At 42.2% G+C, this 21,424-nt stretch overlaps 1 protein-coding gene across 1 annotated transcript in view; it reads right to left on the reverse strand.

The window, feature by feature from the left end:
- The window catches only part of ESRP1 (epithelial splicing regulatory protein 1), a gene marked incomplete at both ends in the record, with an annotated part of 28,606 nt that extends 7,182 nt beyond the window's left edge, over window positions 1-21,424 (reverse strand). Inside the window, 13 exons of the mRNA XM_079533619.1 lie at window positions 768-936; window positions 2,733-2,931; window positions 4,771-4,989; window positions 6,454-6,755; window positions 7,978-8,020; window positions 8,106-8,238; window positions 8,327-8,437; window positions 10,155-10,209; window positions 10,309-10,407; window positions 17,374-17,488; window positions 20,069-20,182; window positions 20,967-21,095; window positions 21,293-21,424. Of these exons, the coding sequence (XP_079389745.1) occupies window positions 768-936; window positions 2,733-2,931; window positions 4,771-4,989; window positions 6,454-6,755; window positions 7,978-8,020; window positions 8,106-8,238; window positions 8,327-8,437; window positions 10,155-10,209; window positions 10,309-10,407; window positions 17,374-17,488; window positions 20,069-20,182; window positions 20,967-21,095; window positions 21,293-21,424 (1,820 nt within the window). The remainder of the gene's footprint in view (window positions 1-767; window positions 937-2,732; window positions 2,932-4,770; window positions 4,990-6,453; window positions 6,756-7,977; window positions 8,021-8,105; window positions 8,239-8,326; window positions 8,438-10,154; window positions 10,210-10,308; window positions 10,408-17,373; window positions 17,489-20,068; window positions 20,183-20,966; window positions 21,096-21,292) is intronic.

A 21,424-nucleotide genomic window follows, 5' to 3' on the forward strand; every position in this document is an offset into this window, starting at 1 on the left:
AACAACTTCATACGTAATTATTTGGACCCTCTCTTCCAGAGATAAGAAAACTCTTCTCAGAACCTGATAGAAAACTCTGTGTTCTTTATCAGGTTCTCTGACAGATGAGGAGTGTTTTACGGCTTATGGGAACATGGCTCTTTTCAGGGCCTCATGACTGCAGAGAATAAGCATCACCAAGAGTCTCCGTTCTGCAGAAAGCATTAACATCTCCAGAAGAGCCAAAAGCCCTTTGTGTGAGGTGTTCATGAGGTCAGGAATGTATGCTTCAAGGCACATATGCCTCACATACGCATTCAATACACATATACTTCAAAGCAATACTTTCATCAATAAGTAAACAAGAGATTTTTCACAATGAAGGTCAATTGTACTTTATTACAAAAACAAAGAGGCAGCAAAAGTTATAAGGGCAGATCCCTATCCACCCCTTCTGAACAGGGGCCAAGGGTTTCTTTATGGACACGAGAAGATATAGTGCACACATCAGCTCCCACAGAGGGCATAACAACGCAAACAAATTGAAGAGGCACGTCAAAAAAATTCCCACTGTAACCACACGACTTATGTTTTAAAAATACTCTAAATACTCTAAAACTTGGGAAAGCCCTAGGCATCCTGAAGTTGTTTCCCTGAACAAGGTACTGAACAAGCTGATCTTAGTAGCACAAGCCTTTAGCATGACAGACAGTGTTCTTTCGAGAGAGTTTTGTGCATTTGCTGCAAAAAGACTTCTTTGTTCCTGTTTGATTCCTCCTCTGCTTTACCTGGGGTAGTACGCCGTGTAGTTCATGAAGAGCTGAGCCCCAGCAGGGTAGTATGCTGTGGAGGGCTGGAACGTCCGCGGGTTCAGGAGTACAGATGGCTGATATAGAGCTGCTTCTGTTGGCACGACTGCAGAAGGAGCCGGAAAGGAGTAAGAAGGGGGTGAAAGGCCTAAAGCAGACAAACGGAGAACAGATTAAGACCTTTCATATTCCAGCATATGTATGACCTTCATTACTGAGCAACTCTGCACAAAGTGAAGAGCTTTCACAAGTTCCTCATTTTCCTGCTCATCACAGAAAATAAATCTGGGGCGCTGACTCCAAGATCAAGGTATGTACTTCCAACCCCTTGTCAAAAGCAAAGTAAGACACAAAAAAAGCCATCTCTTGTTCTGGGAGTCGAGTTTCTTTATGAGAAGGAAAGCAGTTTTCCTTGTTTAGGCTGGAGACTATGCTAAAACCTGAGCCAAGTGAGACAGTTCTCCACTGTAAGAAAACTGCAATGCCTGAAATCTGCCTAACACTCCCACTGCAGCGGACATCATTTCATCCTGATACTCCCTATCCCCCAAACAGCTCTGTCTTCAACAACAGTAGAGTGGGAAAAGCCATGGCTTTGTAGTTTCTCACATTAATATTCAGTTTAAAAATAAAAACGAACAGAAAAAGCAACTGCACTTTGTTTCAGCAAGACCTCACAGTCAAGAGTTCACTCTCCCCCTTCTTTCCTTCTTCCCTTTTCCTCCCCTCTTTCCAGTACCATAACAGTGAAATTTGGACAGCCCTGAATAACAGACAGAAACTTATTTTAAAGCAACAGTCAGCATCTCACTGCACTGTGGGATGAGGAAAAAAGCAAAAAGAAAAAATAATCAATTGCATTGTAATTAGAAATGGGAGCACTGCCATCTAAGAGCTCCCAAACTTTGGGATTCCTGTTCAATAAGCCATTCCGTGAGCTTTCAGGAGAAGCTTCCAATTCCTGTCCAGAATATCTATCACATATAGGGCTGCATACTGCAGATCCCTTCTTGGATACTCACGTTATAAGAAATGCTAGTAGACTGTAAATCTCAACTCCTAAGGATTAGCTGAAGGTCTATTCACAGCTCAAGACAAACCACACCCAGGAAGTTCACTATCAGATTAGCTGCTCTGACTATCCAGGGTTAGAGGATGTTTCTTAGAAAAGGCACAATCATCAGTAATACTTCTGCATAGAAGGAGAGAAAGAGAAAGCTTCTACCCAACTACCTCGTCATTTAGTATCTTGGAAGCAACGTATTATTTCTCCCATAGGCTCAGATTTACATGGTGTTCATAAGCCCTTAAATTCTAAAAGCACTGTCCCCAAATGGACATCCTAATAGATCTGGAGAGCATAACTATACATGAAATACAATTCTTGCAATTATCTGAGGCCAAAAATAAGTGTGTTTATCTTCCACAGAGGCAACTCAGTTCTGTACAAACAACAGGAAGATAAGGAAGAGTTCAGCCAGTGGTGGCATGTAGAACACAAGGTTAGGTCCAAAGGAGAGCCTTACCAATGGTTTCATAAATTCAGTTTTGAGAGCAAAAGGGCAGGGACTTACTTAACATGTTCACCATGATAAAAAGTGTAAATACAAATCAGCTTAAATGGGAAACTTCTTTAAGCCCCCAGGCAGTCAAATTATTTTTTCCATTGGCATGGCTCACCCTGGCCAGCTTAAGTTTCAAGAAGGGGAAGGCAAGTCCATTATGGGAAAGCAAAAAGAATTTCAAAGTATTTCTTCAATCATAGTAATCCACAACCAAAGGGAAAAGTGAATGCAAGCTGCTGCTGATTTTAGATGGAATGGCCTTATTTTACCACCCCCATCTGAGACTCTTTTCCAAGAAAGAGAATCAGAATCAAGGAAGCAGCTCCAACACCTACCCACACACAGCATACAGTATTGGCAAGACGCATGCAAAACTTACATGGTAACTTACATGGTGGTGGGGACAAGCCATTTCGATTTAAAGTGCCCCCCATTAATACAAAGTTCATCTCCTCAGCAGAACATTGAAAGACTTCAACGTATCTGTCCTTCATAGTCTTCTTATGACACTTCTGTGCAGCCAGAAAAGCTCGGTCTGCAGATTTCATCTGAATAAAAGCATCTCCCGATGGACGTCCCTGCAAACAAGACAGATGAGGAAGTGCTTCTGGATCTCCCATGAATTAGCAACATAATGATTTCTGCTGTTATAAAAACAAAACAAAACAGCAAAGCAGTCTTGAATCATGAAAATATTTATCTCCAAAGTTAAGCACAGTCAGTCATCCCTACAGACTCCTACACTTCCCAGCGTGTTTAAAGTCTCCCTGAGGTTCCCCACTATTGCTGGGGAATCCTGATCTGCCCACTGCATCTCATGTTCCTTCTTCCCTCTTATGCTAACTTAACTGAGAAAACAAATACAGTTGAGGGCTAAGCTATATTTTTTTCTTTTAAGGCCAGTAAGTGCCAGAATATTTTGCAATGGCACCAGCCTACATCTAATCAAGTAGATAGGCTTGGTGTGAGCTTACAGGGAAGAAAAAGTACATCTTTACAAACAGCTGTGAGTGGGATAAACAAGGAGTCATTTGAGCCACAATACAGCTGCCAACTCTAAGTAACCAAAACCAGAAGTAAAGCTCTGAAGTCAGTTCTGAATTCAGTTCTGGGCCAGTTCTCATTTCTGAGGGAAGAACAACCACATCACCATCCTTTACAGACTTGGTTCTGAATCTCTCATCAGAAATAGGGATAGCAGGAGTAGGGAGAATATTCCAAATGATAATAATCACATACTTGGGTACCTGGAGAGAAAAATAAAAGTACCTGACAGCTTTGGGCAGGAGTGGCTGGTACCCACAGGTCTATGTACACACTCATTTCTTCCTCCAATTTCTTTAATCATTTCTGACAAGGGCTGATACTTGCAGAAACCACTACTTGTGCTTTAGCATCTGCATCTTATTATTTATTCCCCAAGCCCTGCTCATTCCTTATCTTATTCAGTCTTGGCTAGCCTACAGCTAGATCAAGTTCTCAAAGACAAAGAAATCTCAAGATAGAGAGGTACTGCAGTAACTGTAGCCCCCATTCTCTTCCCAAGCTTCTCAAATGTAGAAGCTTCACCCCAGGAAAAGGAACCATTTTGCATTTTCAATGTAGTCTTAGTGTTGCTCAGAGCAATTTTAGAACCATTTTTTACAAAGCAGTAATCAGTACAACCACTCAGGGCATCCCCGTGGAGTATGTATGAGAAGCTGCCTTCTCCTTCCTTAAGACAAAAAGCTACACAGATGGACTAGGAGATAACATTTACCTTTGTCTGAAAGGTTTTGGTAGAAACTGCCTCCAGCAAACAATGGCAAATATCTGACTATCTGCCCTGACTATACAGGGCAGTGAGCTGTTAATCTGTGTACTTGGCCTTGGCCGTTTAAGGGAAGTAACACTGCAGGTCAGGAGATCTGAAGGTTTAACTAAGCTTAAGGACTCGTGACATAGGAAATCCTTACACCTCTAGAAGACCACAGTCACTGATGTACTCATGCATTACCTGAGGCACACTGTTCACCAGAGCAGGGCAAATCGCTCTTTTGTAAGCTAATATTGATCACAGTTTTGTTTTGAAGATATACTTTTCACAAGGGGAATTAAGCAGCCTGTTGAGCAGGGCTCTTCAGTTCAAGCCTCCAACAGTGCAGGATGACAGTTAATGCTATGGGAACACTTTCCTCTCCCCTCAAAACAAAGAACTATGGCTTAGCTTTTAGACATATGGGCCTCACTGACAGAAACCACTCTGCAGAAAATGCAGCAGCTGTTAAAGCGTGGTTCAAATACACTCATCTATGGTCAGTACACTTTTAGAAGGAAAGCCAATTAATGCCATTAGTGACAGTCCCAAAAGCGCTCCCCTCCTGGTAATGATACTGAGCCTGTTCACATATCCAACCAGCAATAAGGCACCTACCAACCTGGTGATTTAGCACCATGTGAACGCCGTGGGTCCGAATGTCTGTAGAGAACTCTCCCAAGAAATCCAGGATGTCTTCAATAGTGGCAGCATAGGGAAGTCCACGCAAACGTATGCAGTCTCTGACATTAGTTGGAGGCACAAACTGCTGAGGTAATACTGGAAGAATAGGAGGTGTTGGGAGAGGAATGAGAGGTGTGGAAGAGTACCTATTCAGCACCTGTGTGAGACAGAAACATAGGTTACAGAAAGCCTTACTTACTCTTCAACTCCCAGGAACTGAATGCAACATCCATCTCATCTATTTTCAGTCTGGAAAGTATTTTTTAAAAAAAGATGCGAGACATTTTCTGGGCTTAAATCACAGCAGTAATGCTTAGAATTTAAATACTTCGCAATAGATCTTGGGAAGAGTCAGCTTATTCTGAAGAATTTACTTGAACAGTAACACAAGTCTCAAAAGATCCCTTAGAACACAAAACCTGCATTTTCACAGCATTTTTGGGGGGAAAGATATCTGAAAATATTTTACTAGGTATATGGGGCCACTTCTACCCAGTTTCTCCTCTGCTAAGCATTAGGATAATCTCCAAACTAAAAACCTATTTTACTACCAAGCAGTCTTATGTTGCTTAGTCACAGTATTTTAAATAAGGGAGTCATGCTCTGAGATTTCTTGGGTAACCTGATCAGTAGAAACCCCATGCCATCACTTCCCTTTAGCTATCTCTGAATAACAGAAATATTCACTTATATTCACATGCGTATCAGATGGCTTTGCTAATGCTAAACAAAGGAATTGGGGAAGCACTCAAGGAAAACAGGACAACAAGAGCAAGCATTGCAACTAATGTTTACTGTTGTCATTCTCCAAGCAAGGCACCGAAATCTCTGCATACTTGGGGGCGAAGAGCAATGTCATTGCTTGGTTACAATGAAACGACTACTGCTAGGCTACAGCTTGCATCCAGAACAGAAATTAGTGACATGAGCCTAAGTTTTTTGAAACATATAATCCTCTTAGCCCTACTTCATCCCCTAGACAGAATAATCAATGGTCCATCAAGCTATGTGAATGGCAGGAGGCACTTCTCAAGCCCAGTTCCATACAACTCTGCCACCCTCTGCCAGGTAGTCAGTGCTGTCAAGAGATTCTTGACAGCTGTCATTAGAGACAGTTTGAAAGGTTCTTGACCTGTTGCACTTTAGAAAATGACGACATTAAAATGCTGTTTTTCTGTGGTGACTTTCAGATCAAGAGTTGTTGCTAGCACTCCTTTTGAATAGAGCTAAGTGAACTCAGCAGAAAATTTGCAGGTTTAGTGTTTTATGTTAGGGATACTGTAACTACATATAACTACTGCTTGCAAGTATATCAGAAGCCAAATGGGAGAAGTCTAGGATTTTTATTATATGTATGTATGTATATATATATATATATATATATATATATATATATATGTGTGTGTGTGTGTGTGTGTGTGTGTGTGTGTGTGTGTGTATACACACACACACACACACATATATGTATATGTATGAGTGGCCACATGTGCTCAGACACTTGTCAGGAGTAAGAAAAGAGGGGAAAAAAAACCTTTCAATTGTGGCCAGGCAGTGTTTGCTGACACTACTTTGTGCCAGTGTAGGAGTATGGAATACAAGGTGTCTGAAGCTTTTCACTCACCTGCTGAACTTCTGCTGCAGTGCTCCTGAAGAGTTCGATGTACCTTTTTCCAAGCAAGTCCTTATGCTTTTTCAGTGCATTCTGTGCATATTCCTCACAAGCAAACAACACAAAGGCATCCCCTGTTGGCCTGCTGTCAGGGTATGTGACGAACAGGACTCCCTCCTTCCCTCCTGTTACAGGACAGTGCTGGCCAAAGAACGCCAGTACTTCTTCTGTTGTCACGTTGAAAGGAAGACCTCGCATCCTGATTATCACTTGGTTTTCTTTTGATAAGAACTGTGCAACCTCATTGGAAGTGCCTTTAGCAAGGAAAGAAAAAGCCAGACAGAAGCACTTAAGTCTTGGCAGCAGTATAGAACCCTGAGTAAGTCTGGCATAGTTACCTCCTCTTCCCTGCAGAATCCCTTCTGCATGAATGGTGCCTCCATGCACCTCACCTTATTAACTAAGGCCTCTGGCACACACTGAAGCCACAATAAGCAGCAATCAAGTACTCAGACTATTGTGCTGGGAAAGGCTGGAAGGGCATGCTGAAGACAGCTTATGAATTTCATCCTATCCTGAGAAAATAGTCAAACTCTACAATTCTGCTTTCACTATCTTCCAGAAGACCACGGATGTCCACAGTTAAAAGTCTACACTGCCCTATCCAAAGCTACCTGCTAACCAACTCTGCACCTTCGTACAGTCCTTTCAGTTACTTCTAATTCATTTTGTAAAGCTGATACATGGAATGAACTCGTGCCAGACATGTTTTTCCAACATTAGTATTTTCCAACTATTTTTCCAACATTAGTATACAATGTCTTTACTTTGACAGGTGTAACTGTTACCAAACCTATCAAATAGACATCTATTCAACAACTTAATAATCTCTCACTCCAAAACCTTCACCTTAGGTATTCAGTTAGTCATTTATAAACCTGTTATGAACCAAGAAGCTCTTAAGGCAGTACTGCTGATACATAACAGCTTATCCAGTCTTATATCCTCTCTATGATTGTAATCATAAAAGGGAGAGGGTAGTCTGTCCCACCTCCCCCCCCACCCCCCCGTTTCCCCTTTATTTAAAAACAAAGATTTGATTTGAAGAAAATCAGTTCCCTAAAGCCCTTGTTATTTACACTGTGATATCTGTTTGCTTTTACATGCAAGTCTCCTAAGCAACAGCAGTCATATTGTATTGAAAAACTACTCAGGTTTTCATTTTCAGCAGCCAAAAGCATTTAGGTTATCTTCCTAAACGATGGGACCTAGCAAACAAAACTCATTAGTATCACTTTGACAGATCAAATCCTTATGTGACAGGGTGCTTGAAAATGGCAAGGGTGTGGAACAGAAAAAGGTGGGCAGGTAAGACATGGAACAGCTTGGACTGCTAACAGATGCACACCAGTCACCTAGCTGGTGGTCAGGGAAAGGAAGTGAAAGACTACATCCAAGAAGAGCAATTTAAAACTCCAAGTTAATGGCAGATGCTGATAGAACAAACCCCCTTCTTCTCAATCCCTTAAACATTACCTCCTGCGATTTTCAGGAAGTCTTCACCTGTTGCCTTGTATACCTAATGAAAGGGAAGAGAGAACATGTGATTGACATGCAGTTTGCACTCCTGCTGAGAGGAGGACCTCAGAGCAAGCAGTACACACCTCAATGTATCGGTTTCCCATGTGATGCTTGTGTCTTTGCAGTGCTAGATCTCTATGCTCTTCATTTACAAACCTGACGAGAGCCTCCCCATTCCTTCTACCTTGGGCATTGAGGCAGAGTGCAGCACCTCCCCTACAAGATTAAAGTTACAGACATAACCACTCCATGGCTAGGGCAAGTGAAGCACTACAAAGGTTGAGGTAGGTTCTTTGCTACTAACTTGGCAATATTTAAGCCTTTGAAGAACTTTGCTATGTCTTGGTCAGATGACTGCCAGGGGAGCCCCCTTGCTCGGATAACAGCGTTGTCGTCCACAAGCTCCATCTTGCTGCTGCAGGCACCAAGAGAAGAAACAATGCAGAGGGCTCCAGCAGGTCTTAAACACAAACCACTGCCTGTCACCTGCACTCCAGTAACAAGCTTCTGTCTGCTGGGTGAGGGGAAGGGATTGCCAGGGCTGAAATCCATAACGAAGTCACAGCAAATGGCAGCGTTGCCCTTTTCCCAAGCTGCCCCTTTCCCAGCTGCCCTCTGCACTGCCCCACACCTGCTCCTTGAGCTCTCCTTTCCTTGAGCATTCTCCCGCTTCACTCTCCCCTCATGAGATACTGATGTGTGGTACTTCCCTGTTAGTCAAACAAGGTAAGTATAACGAAGTTAAATACTTGCTCTGCTAATCCTGGCTAACTGGAGATTGAAGCAGAGCAGTTAGACATAAGTAAAGCCAGCGTCTGATGGTGTGCACTCTTAGTCAGTGTGGATTTGTTTGGGATTTTACTTAGGCTGAGGACTCCTCCCTGAGGGGTTTTGCCTTAACATTCTGTGTTTGGGCCACTGCTGCACTACTGGAGGCTAACATAGCCACAGGCAAGGCTGACTGCTTAGCATGGGAATAGCTCAGCCACAGAGAGCCAGATTTAATTGGTCATTACCACAGCCTCTTTTGTTCTCTTGCATGTTCAAAATGCCATGTAGAACAAAACGCTGACAGCTACCCATGGCCGCCTTTCTGGCAATTGGAGGGACAGGCTGCCACAAGGAGTCTGTGGGACTGATTGAGCAGCTGCCTGCCCTCATGTGAGAGAGAGAGCTGTGCTCTGCAGCAGGAGGGCCATGTTTCAGATTGTATTCTAAGTTCTCAGGTGACTTTTCCTGTAGATGTCTGTCCAGAGCTGCTGCTTACATCACCCAATCCTCTATCTCAATAGTTCGCCTCAAGAAAAAATAAGCAATTAGTACATGTGTTTGTGCAAATAAGATAGTGTTACCTTTTTCAATGACAGGCCTTTGCAGTTCAAACAAAGTCTACATTTCATTTATTATCACAAATCATACAAATCTTTTACCTCATGACCGGATTTCATTAGCAAAAGGGGAAAAAGAAACTTAGAACAACACTAAAACTAAAAGCTGCCTGAACTGATCTCACTGGACAATCCCTGCCAGTATTGCTGCATTCTGCTCTTGCCTCCTTTGGTTCAGAATGCCAGTATCATCAACTGTGATGACAGTTCATTAATCTGGAAGGGGTAAGCAAGCATTCACACAAGAAGGGAATCGGAATAAGGTCAGTTTAAGATTGGTCTCCTGTGATAGTGCAGAGCAAGTAGCCAGCAACACTGGAAAAACCCCCACACAAGAAAAAGTCATCATGATGTGTATTCAGCAACTGTGAAGCAAACTGCAGGAAAAGTGCCATAGTTAATACTAATAGGGTTACTTCTGCAAAAATGCTCACGTTCTTTGTTAACAGCACAGCACACTCAACATCCATTATATGTACTTATCAGAACCCACAACTCCCAGCACCTAACAAGCAACAGTTTCCTGCCAGGCTTCAGTCCTACATCTAATGCAGTTCTCTATATGCTTTCCCACTTAAAACCTCTAATTTATTCTCACAGCAGTGACAGGATAAACAAAAAATAACAGCAACAGCTATTTGCAAATAATTCATACAGAAAAGTACAGCTTATATAAGCAAGTCTGGCTTTTTTTTTTTTTTTTTTTTTAAAAAAAAAAAGAGAGAAAAGGGAAAAGATACGTACCAAGGCCCACTTTCAAATTTGTAGTTCACTCTTTCTGGATCTGAAAACCTGTGATCTAGGAAACATGGTACAAGTTATTTCCTTCTGCCACAGCAGGCAAAACACACAAGCGAAAATAAATGAGCAACAGAGAAGACCAGTTCCTCACACTTACTATACGGTTCAGATATTAGTGTTAAAATAATGTTCCCCATATCTTCAACTCGAGAGGCTCCATAGGCGAGTGCTGAACTGTTCTTGTCAAGATTTAAATCTTTGTGTGGAGTTAAGGTAATCATCACCAGATAGATTTCAAATTGGTCTCCTACTAAAGCAGCAAGCTTTAACATTATCTTAATGGTAAGTCGCATCTCAGGGGAAGATTTAATCCATTTTCCTGCTGGGATGCATCAGCTGCACTGGGTTTGCTGCTGCTTTGGCCTCTAACTACTGCCACCTGCGGGAGTGTGAGGTCAATCCAGAAAGTGTCTGGAGACATGAGGCCCACAATAAGGACATACATATTTAATATAATCATGCATTTTGTATATCTGAAAGACAGAAACACTCTTGCATGCAGAAAAGACTGGAGTCCTGTCCTCTTTAATTAAGATCATCTTTAATCTCCAGGGGAAGATCCAGGGATGGAAGAAAAACAAACCATCAACTAGAAACTGAAAGAGACATAACACATGTTTTCTAAACGATTGAGTACTCCACCTAAAGTAGAGTAAATATGTTACCACTTGGATAAAATTTACTAGCAGCACCTTGTCTAAATCTCACCTATTTGAAATTCCAGCCTGAGCTTTGTGCTGTTAAGCAGTGTTAGGAAAAAAAATAAAATAAAAAATTAGCTTAGAGTGCATCATTGTGGACAACCAAGAGACAAATCAGAGTCTGACAACCCATAGTGCCTTCCACAACCCTTCAGATCAGAAAAAAACAAACAAACAAACAAACAAAAAAAACAGCAAGGATAAACTCCCCTGCTAATAAGGAGCAGGAAGTATTCTATCTTGGGCTGTAGACTGACCAGATACAAATCCACATTCATTGAGAGAGTCAGATTTAAGTTGTATATATATACCAAGCGTTTATTATAGTCTCTTTCCTCCTTCTAGCTGTGTTTGATCGCTGTAACAGAACAGGAAGATTACTTGCAACTTGCAATTTATCAAGTCAACTTCTTTTAAAAGGACTTTTTCCTATCCCCATCTCTTTCTTTGAAGAGAAAATGGTTTAAAAAAAAAAAAAAAAAAAAAATCAAAACAAGTAGTAAACTATAAAGTAGTTTGAAGCAGTATTTGCTTTTTCTGTCTTATCACTTCAGTTTAAGATAGTATAGAAGGAAAAAAGGTTTTTTAAACAATAATCTCTATCCTGGCACAGCAGAACAGTAAAGCAAGGCATTCAAAACAGATGAATGCAACAGTTACTTGCTCACATTTCCATAAATGTACAAAAGATTCATTTCAAATGCATAGTCTGTATTTTGATGCTCAGAAGTTGCTTTTCCATCCCAGATGGCAAAGCTCCTCTTAAAGAGCAGAAAAGGTTTTCTCCACCTAAAATTGATCATATTTTGAGTTGGCAGATGTCTACATGAAAGACAAGGAGTAACAAGGAGTAGAGGAACAATTTCTGTTAGAAACAGGCAATGCACACTCACTTTATTCTATCATCTGAACACAAGTCATGGGGAACAAGCATATAAATGTCACTGGGGAAAAAAGGTCTTCCCATCATTTGTGACATGACAGCAAGTCATTCCTACAAAACACCTTTTTTTTTTTTTTTTTTTAAATCTCAGGACTAAAACAACTTTAAAAAGTAATTAACTGAGTCAACAAATCTCTTCCACAACAAAGACAGGAAAAATGCAGCACTGAAGCTCTGAGACTAATTTGATTTTGAGACTTTGTTGGGCTTTCAGTCTGAATTGGAGTGTGGAATGTGAGAGGACAGCGCTTAAGCAGCTTCAGATGCACTTGTAAGAAGACTCACCATAGTTTAAAATTGAGAGGCAAAAATTAAACCACGTAAATTAAGCCAGTGATCCATCTCTGCAGCTTGCACTGCCAAACAGTCTGCAAGCCATTGCCATCATCTGCCCTCCAAATATCATTGGAGTAAACTGGTCAAAAGCATTACACGGTCCTCTTAAAACCAAACAAAAAACCTGAACAAGCCACATGAAACAACCCAAAAACATAATTTAAGAAACAGTCACCAGTGTTTATGACAACACAGTACTTCTTCATTGCTCTCTCTTCCTAAGCCATCCACCAAAGTTTGTCTTTCTCTACCAGCACCTGGGAAAGGAAGGGTGGGGGGCTGAAAAGAAAACAAACATTGCACACATTGCCTTCATCACTGGCACAGAGGCTGTCTAGTCAGCAGCACGCAGATGTTTCTCTGCAGCTCAGGTAGCAAAGAAGAGAAGCACTTCTCCTTCACCAGACATCAGGCCTAGGTAGAGCTTCTCCTGCCCAGCCAGGTTATGAGACATTGCTGGAAACGCAGATATTGGAAACCTGGTCTTGCCTATTTCTTTGTGATCAGTGGAGTTACTTTTTTTTTTTTTTTTTTTTTTTAATATTTCCTATAGTAAAGAACTCAGGTAGTAGTTTCAGCAGACATTAGGAGAAAGATACAAGTACTCACAGTGGCTTTGCTACCAGACCATGCTGTCACAACTGAAGACACATTAACAATTGCCACTTGCAAAGCCAGATATTTCTGCAAGTGATGAGCTCTAGAAGATGGGACAGGGCACTGAAGCAAGGCCACAACACAAGGAAAAACAAACACTCCCACCCCACTTACATTTTCTTCAGAAGACATCGATCAACAGGAGATAGTTCCTAGAAATACCCTGGTGCCAACAAAACTGGTGCCAGGTGTTCAGACACAGGGAGTCAGTTGAGCAAAAAGCCCTCCAGATTAATATAAGCACAGCAGGGGGGGCGGAAGAAATTTATCACCATTAGTAGGAATGAGAGAAGAGACATCACTCCCACCTTTGCCTCTGATTAGCTGGAAGCAAGGCTTTTAGGCAAGGCTGAAGAAGAAAATTGATCATGTTCTGCACATGTCGTTATTGCACTCCTTCACAACTTCAACTAAGTGAAAACCTAAATTCTGATGAACATGCCTATCCACAGACAGATGCACCTCTACCAACCAAGTAGCTGGAAATAAAGGATGCTTAGGAAAAAAAGCTGCTAATGGAACAGTCATTAAAAAAAAAAAAAAATCTACACTCGCTTTCTGAAGATACAGGAGCCCCCATGTTTGTTTGTGTACACTGATGCTTAAAGCTTGAAAGCTTGTCCATCCTAGGAAAATGGGGGGAGGGGGGAATAAAGTTGATTTTGCAGACAAATCTAAGTTTACATTTAAAGCAAAGGAAGAATGAAGTTGGCTGTCTAAAGCTACTAGAATGCATACTCTGATACTGCATATAAGCCAAGTAGGGTGCAAAAGGTGCACTGAGACAGGATAGAAAACAAGGATTTTCCTAACCTTGTTGCACAGCAGCAGTACCATGAGCAACATACAGCACACTGAAGGGTGGTACACCTCACATCAGCTCGTAAACAGGGGGAGACACTTCTAAATTACTCCCTGATTCTTCACTGCTGCTTCATCCACTGTCGGTGTCCTCCAAGCCCTTCTCCTCCACTTCTCAGGGTCTCAACTCCCTTCTTAACCACAGCAAGAGTGAAGTTGAATACTCAATTAGCTCAGAGGATACAAGATGAACTACATATACTTTTATGCTTTGCACTGATTCTGCTTCTCCCTCTTTCTGCTATTTTAGGTCTCTACTGACAGAATGCTACCTTAATTCAAGTAATATCTATAAATAGACATTATCTGATGCTACCTAGTTTCTGGGTACTACCACAGGATATACAAATAGCAGTGCACAAGATTCTTGGGTAATATTCATTAATGGGGCTTTGCTAGCTAGTGTTAAGTACTGGTGGTTATAACTGCGCTCTGCATAATGGTTGTCAAGACATCCAGGTCATAAAGCAAGTTTCAGTATTGTAGTATCCAGATCTTATCCATAGCATTAAACAGACTGTTCTGAAGTATGCCTGTGTTTCTACTGACAACACCCACCAGTACTCTTAGCAAGGAGTTACCTCCACAAAATCCAGCTGAGAAGCGAATGGAGCAAACCATACAGTGGAGGAAGAAATAAGTTATTTGCCTTTTAATGACTTCTGCACGCCCAATCTTGAGGCAAAGGATGAGTCTTCTGCAGACTGCATTCTGAATAGTCATGCAAGCTTTGTTCACTCCACCCTGAAGGCACTCACAGCAGTGAGAACTGGCTTAGCAAGCTTTGCAAATCAAGAGGTGCAGCAAGTTTGGGAGGATGCAAGAAGAACAACCCTGCTTCTTTGGTACACTGACATGTTTAAAGAGATTTCAACAGAACAGAGTTCCTCTCCTTGCCAGAACAGGATCATTTCTTCCAAGTTTTTTGTTACTCAAAATTTCTCATCATTGTCCTGCTGTCTCTATAATTCTGACTTATGTAATGCTGACTAAAGGAAGTCTGCCACAATCCCATCTCCTGCACCAGGAAACAGCTTGGAGACTTTAAGTTAAGAAGTAGTGGCAGAGGTAACAGTTAGAACTAGATTCAGTTCTTCTTTAGCCCCTCAAATCCAATGGCATTTGAAGTATTTCCTTGTCCTGCATTAAGAGAAATCAGGGGCTGTTTGTAGAAGGATTTCATCATTTCTTTGGGGGCTGAAGGCATGATGCAAAGCTTTCACCCAAGCTCTTAGATCCAGAAAGGCGTAATTACTATACACGATTTCAAGTAGTTCACTGAAGGAATAAGGCCTAGAAGTTCTTTCTGAAAGAAAAGTCACTTAGCCAGATACTTAGTTTAACATTTTTCTTTTCAAGATCACTCAAAGAAGGCAAGCGTTAAGTATACAGTCAAGCACCAGCTGTCCAGTGCTTTACAGCCTGGAATATGCTTCCTGGATGACAGCAGCAGGAGATAATATCCTTTGACTGCTGGGAGCCGTGGAGGACACACTCCATCAGACTTTAGCTTGTTTAGCCAAATGCTACCAGCCAAAATACAAGCATCTGAAAGGCTCCTCCAGGTTTAACCGAATGTACATCAATAGCCAGCTTTCCCATAACTCTTTCATATCACTCAAGTTTCCTGTCATTGAGCACAACCGTGTTACATCTGGGTCAGCAGATTTAAGCACATTAAGGGATTTGCCCAAACGCATTCTACTCCTGCTCCCACCAGTCTGGGAATGCAGTCTTCTGCAGCCTTTGGTCGCACTCAAGCAAAACCTTTGCCCACCAAGCGCTAACAAACCTGGCCCACCGCAGACTGCATGCTACAGAGCAATCTCAGAGGATTCCCATCATGCAGCCCCATTAACTATGGGGCAGGAGAGCTACGCTTGCTTCCTGGAAGAGTAACAAGAGATGGATCAGGTTCTGTGTACTAGCCTGAAGCTTCATTTCAACTCACTCCATTGTATTTTAGTTCATCCATCCTCCTTTCTTTACCACCTCCCCAGCACTTCAAGTTCTGATTTAAGTTCCTTTCCAGTTACACTTGTCTCTGTTACATAGCAGTCTCAGAAAAAGAAGCTGTCTCTCTTGAAGAAAACACCATACACAAAGTTGTTGGAACCGATCCTCAGACTTAAACATCTATTTCAACAAAAACTTTATCGCAGGCATTACATACATTCTCTCCAAGTGCAATTAACTTAATCTCCTCAGTGTCAGGAGGTGTGTAAGTTGGGGCATTCCAGCAAGGCAAAGGAAAATTATCATATTGAGCAATAAAAGGAAAACGAGCAAACCTTACTTTTTCCTTGAAGGGATTCCTTTTAAGTCCCTGCAAGGACTCTGAACAATACAGGTAGAGACAGTTAATTCATGTTGCACAGATAGAACTAGTTTATAAATAAGAGCATCAGCAGTTACAAATCAAGGCAAACCACAAAGATAGAAACAAAATAAAGTTATTTAGACTTGCACATAGCTAAAGAAAGTCTGAATTCTGGATCCAATACACCTTAAAACAACTTGGACAGACTGCCCAAGCCCTGGAGGAACAACTACTGGTAATAATTCTGCCTCAGGTGGTACTGACAGGCAATGCCCAGAGTCCTACTCCCCTCTGCCAGCAGATAGGCGTGCAGTCAGTCATCATGCATCAGCTGAGCAACGAGTCTCCAGGTGTCTACATTAACAAAACCGTTTCAACAGTGGCAAGACATACATCAGACATTCACAAAGGGAGGAAGCAAAGGCATCTCTCCAAAACAGCTAACAAAGCTCACTGCCATTAATTCCTCCAGCTCATGTGTTACATATTCAGTTTTTCATCATAATTTAAGAAGTCTCCATCATCCCATTTACAGACTGCAATAGTTTCCTTTTCTACATAGAGGTCCACACTCCAACACTTAGAAAGTATACTTCTTTGCTTCAGTGCAAGGGGAAAAAAAACAAAGATTCCTGCTCCCTCAGTAGAAGAACTGCATATTAACTTGTAGCATTGACTTCAGCTCCAACAACTGCACATGGCACTCAAACAGAACTGATCTAACCCTCTGACTGGGTTTCAGAATCATCTGATGTGGTCTGCAAGTAGTTCTTAAGACATTCCTACTACTAAATTGAAAAAAAAATGATACAGACTGCATCTCATTGTCAGCACAGCCTGACATTGAGATGTGTAGCACACAGCTTCCATGAGGCTGGATATCATGTTCACTGGCAGCATTCCTGCCTTTGCTGCTCTCCTGAGCTAAAAACCTCACTACCAGTTCACATGGAGAGTAACTGTTCCCTCCCAACATTCACTTTTACATTAAAATAAAAGCATTAACTGTTACAGTGAGTAACCTACCAACTTTAAATTTAGATTCACAGCAGTGATTTGGATAAATATGTTAATTACATTAAGCTGTAAAGTTTAAAGGACATCTGTAAAGGTAGTAAAGAAAATGTTCAGAAGTCAGGAAGAAACATAGGACTTTTCCCTATGGCATCGTGCATCCTCAGGGGTTTTGTTAATCTTTGTGAGAAGGCTCTGTGCAGATCTTGAACTTTGAGTCACTCAAAGTTCCATCACCCCTAAACAAGTGTTGCAAGCGTTACTCACATCTGTCCCAAAACTCAAGAAAAGCTGTATCAGTAGCAGACACCATCACTGTTAGAAGGATACATTCTGTCATGGCCGCAACATCCAGTTTGCTGATGTCAGGTGAGCCAGGGCAACACTTCTTGAACTCTTTCCGCAAGTCAAAAAAGGAGTAGAAGCATTCAGGCAGTAAGATATTCTGTAGAAGGAGAAGGTAGCAACTGTCAGCTCGGGCAAGTTTATTTCACTTTGTCTTTACACACCTAACTTTCCTTACAAAGGCTAGGAAAATAGCAAAAAAACAAACAGCCATTGCTGCAGAGAAGCACATATGGCTCCTCTCAGCCATTTAAGCAAGTTTATCAACTTGTTTTTTTTGCTTAAGCAGTGTCCTCTCTGTGGTTTAAGAAAGAGAAGCGTGCTTTTTCACTGCCAGAGAAACATTTGCTATTATTACTACTGCCTCAAATCCAATATGTAAGAGAGCAAACGCATGCTATTGCGACATTTATCGTCAATTCTTGGTTCCAATTTTTATTGTGAAAAAGCCAGAGGGCACTCGCTTCAGTTCATAGAGCCAAGTAAATTTTGCAAGTCTAGCAGAAGGCATCTTGGTTTATAGACAAGGCAGAGTTTTCAGAGAAGAGTCACATTTCAAATATTTATTCCCTTAATAAAAAAGGAAACTGGGACAGATGAAGGTTTGATATTGTGTAGAAATTATCAGCCTATGCTTGCTAACTGCTTTAATTACAGCACATGAAGCCAGGAGCAAGTCACAGAGTCAACTGCAAGCATCAATAAAATCCTTTTCGCCCCACAACTACACCTATCATACGCTTTTGTTTGTTTGTTTCAAGATGAGGAAAGAAGACCTGGGAAAACTGTTCCAACTAACACAAACACCCCTCTCCTTCAGCCTTCCTCAGAGCCACAACGCTCAGCACTCTGATTGGCAATGGTCTGCACTGCCTCTCCAGACAGAGAGCAGATTTAATGACAAGTCAGCATCATAGCAGGATGACAGGATACATGGATATACATTTAGAAAGCAAAAAGAAGTTTATTCTCTGTAACAAGTTCTGCTTTAAAAACATTAGAGCTTATCTTAGCACACAGACAGGTGCATTAGGCAAACGATCACCTTTAAAGACAAGCTTATGGAAATGCAGACATGCTTGCCAAGACTGCCTGCTCTGGTTCTTGCACGGCTATTTTCTTCTTCCATCAGAGATCAAATTCTGCACTCAAATTCAGTTGGAACATTTAGCTTGGTTCTTAAGACCGGGCATCTTAAAGAAACATGCATTCCAAGTTCTGTGACTTCTGCATATCTGGATTTTATCTGGCTTGAACATTCAAAGGCCAGGCTGAAGGGGGTCTGAGCAACTGGATCTAGCAGTAGAGATCCCTGATCACTACAGGGGAGTGAGACTAGATAACCTTTAAAGGTCTCTTCCAACTCTAAGGATTCTATGATTCCATGATTTTTTGATCCGCACATCCCCAACCTCACCATCAGGGCATTCCCCAGAAGACCACTACAGGTCTCATAAGAAGAAAAGAAAGCAGAAAAAAGCCAATTTCTAACCAATAATTTGTAACAAAACAGCAGCAGAAGATTTTAGTGATAAGAATCAAATTGTCACCAAGACTGATATACAAGAAAAAAAAAGAAAAAAAAAGGAATCCCTACTGCCTATACCAAGCAACTGTAAGATCTCTTCCTTCTGTTGTTCACATCATTTAGCTGCATGGGAAAGCTGTGTCTTAAAACATTTAAGACATTTTAAGTGAGAAAGTTTGTTGAAGACCTGTTTCCCCATTTCCTCCCATTCATGTTATACTCTAACACAAAGTTAAATGCATACAGAACTACTCCTTTATTATGAGCCACATGTGTGGCTTTTCTTCTAAGGTTTTTAAGGTATAAATAATAATAGCAATAACAAGTAATAAAAAGCTCATTTGATATCACTATCAGAACAACACGGACTTGCAGCATTGTCCCTTCAAAGATGGGGCAGTGAAAGGACAGGCACAGAGATCAGCAGCCCGTGGTTCAGACCAAAACTGCTCTGATGCACATCAGTGCACCTTCATAGCCAGCCAGAAAACAAGATGCTTTTAACACTGAGGCAGTTGATGCAGGCCTGAAGGCTTAGCATATTGCTGCAACCCTATCACTAATTAAAAGTAAGCTGGAGCTCATAACACTGTTAGTGATTTGGCAACTCCAAAGTTACAGAAAACTCTACAGTACGGGTACTAGTCAGCCCTTCAGCATGCCTCCTACCACTGCTCCGTTCCTCACAAATGCAAGCACCGCCCTCACAGGGCCAACTGAGCATACAAAGATTGAAAGCTGCTGAAGCTAAAGGGGAACGTCAGATTTCAAAAGGCAGTTAACCACATTCAACATGAACTGTTTGGCAACATCCCCAAACTACCACTTGTTAACCCATTGTAGCTGCTGCAGCAGTACATCAGCAGATATATTCTGCTAATATGATGCCCCTTTCTCAAACACACAATTCAAAGACATCCTTCTGGCTGAACCTTGAAAGGCACCTGGGAGCTGCATAGACATTAGCATTCACCACTGCTTGTGCCACCCATGCAGACAGGCTCATAGTTTGCTAATTATATACTAAATGATAAACAATATTTGGATTACAGAGGTCCCCTCAAACTACACATTTTGAAGAGAAGTTGTTATTATTTTTAAAGTGAATACACAGAGAACATTAAAAGGCAAACTTGAGAGACAGCTACATACCTTTTTGGAAGTTTCAGGATGCAGAACCTGTCTGATGTGCAACTGTCCATCAGTACAGAAACAAAAGGAAGTACCTACACCGATGTTCAGCTCATTGCTCACAGACTGATTAAACTGGAAGCAGGAACAACAAAAGACAAATGTAAAAGATCTGAGCTGCTGCATGAGGAAGTCTCACCAATTGATAGCGTTAATCCTGGCCAGCCGGATTACAGAGCTGGAATTTCTTTTTCATTTGCCTGTTGCAGATTTATTGCTCACTAACTTAGTGTGTGATGTCCCTCATGGTATTATCTTCATAAGAAAATTGCTCTTTTCCCCCTTCTATCAAGATGTGGCCAGGCACACACAGTGTACATTGTGAAAATGATTCTTTTTCCAGAAGCATTTGTGCGAGCTCTGCAGAGAGGCAAAACTGGTTGCAGAAAACACGCTTGGGCACACTGAGAGAGAAAGGCTTTCATCCCTGAGCTCAGTGAGAGTCCCATACACCCTTCTTCTTATTTAGAGGCTTCAGTGGTACTACATTCTTTCCAGAGTAAAGAAGACACCACGAGCCTTAACAGGGCTTGCCAGCAGCCAATCTTTTCACAGGACACCACAGCTTAGCCACTTACATGAGCGAAGAGGCAGCTGCAGCTATGACTCAGGGCCCAGCAGGGCAGGAGACGAGATCAAGGGATGCCTAGCCCTCACCTTCCTCTCCTAGGGGTTCAGTCCTACCTCTCAAGTTGAGAGAGCAAAAGAAAGCTTCACAACACCCATCACAAGCCTGATCCATGTGTGGGTATGAGTCTCTACTGCTTCGATGGCAGGGAGGGAAGGATGTGGGGTAAATGCAGCTTTCCAGCTCCCACCCAGGGCCGCTAGCACCCATCAGCTGGCTACAGAGTATCACCTGTCTCAATGCCTGCTCCAGCGATGGAGCCTGTGCCAGGCTCTCCACGTCCACCTTGGTGACCTCGTGGCACTCAGCCGTCAGCTCCGGGTGGTCGGGGCGGACCAGCACATCGTGCGGGTGCCCCAGCTCCAGGGAAAGCAGAGGAGGGGCGAGTCAGCACCCGGGTTGAGCTTCTCACCTGCAGCCCCAGCCCTGCCCTCCACCAGGACCTGCACCAGCCCGACATACCCACAGCCAGCCCGGCTCCCGGGCCACCAAGCGTAGCAAGGGGACAAGGGGAGCAGCGGCTCGGGGTCCTCCCTCCTCGCTCAGAGGGAAAATACCTTCTTAGTCCTCAGGTCGACCACCTTCCATAAGAGCTGGAGCAGCTCTCGCTCATCCGAGCCTAGCCTCGCCCCGTTGGTGCCCGCCGTGGTCACAAAAAGGATCACCAGGTAGTCGGGAGACGCCGTCAT

Source organism: Tetrao urogallus, assembly GCF_951394365.1.
Source record: "Tetrao urogallus genome assembly, chromosome: 3".
Taxonomy (NCBI): domain Eukaryota; kingdom Metazoa; phylum Chordata; class Aves; order Galliformes; family Phasianidae; genus Tetrao; species Tetrao urogallus.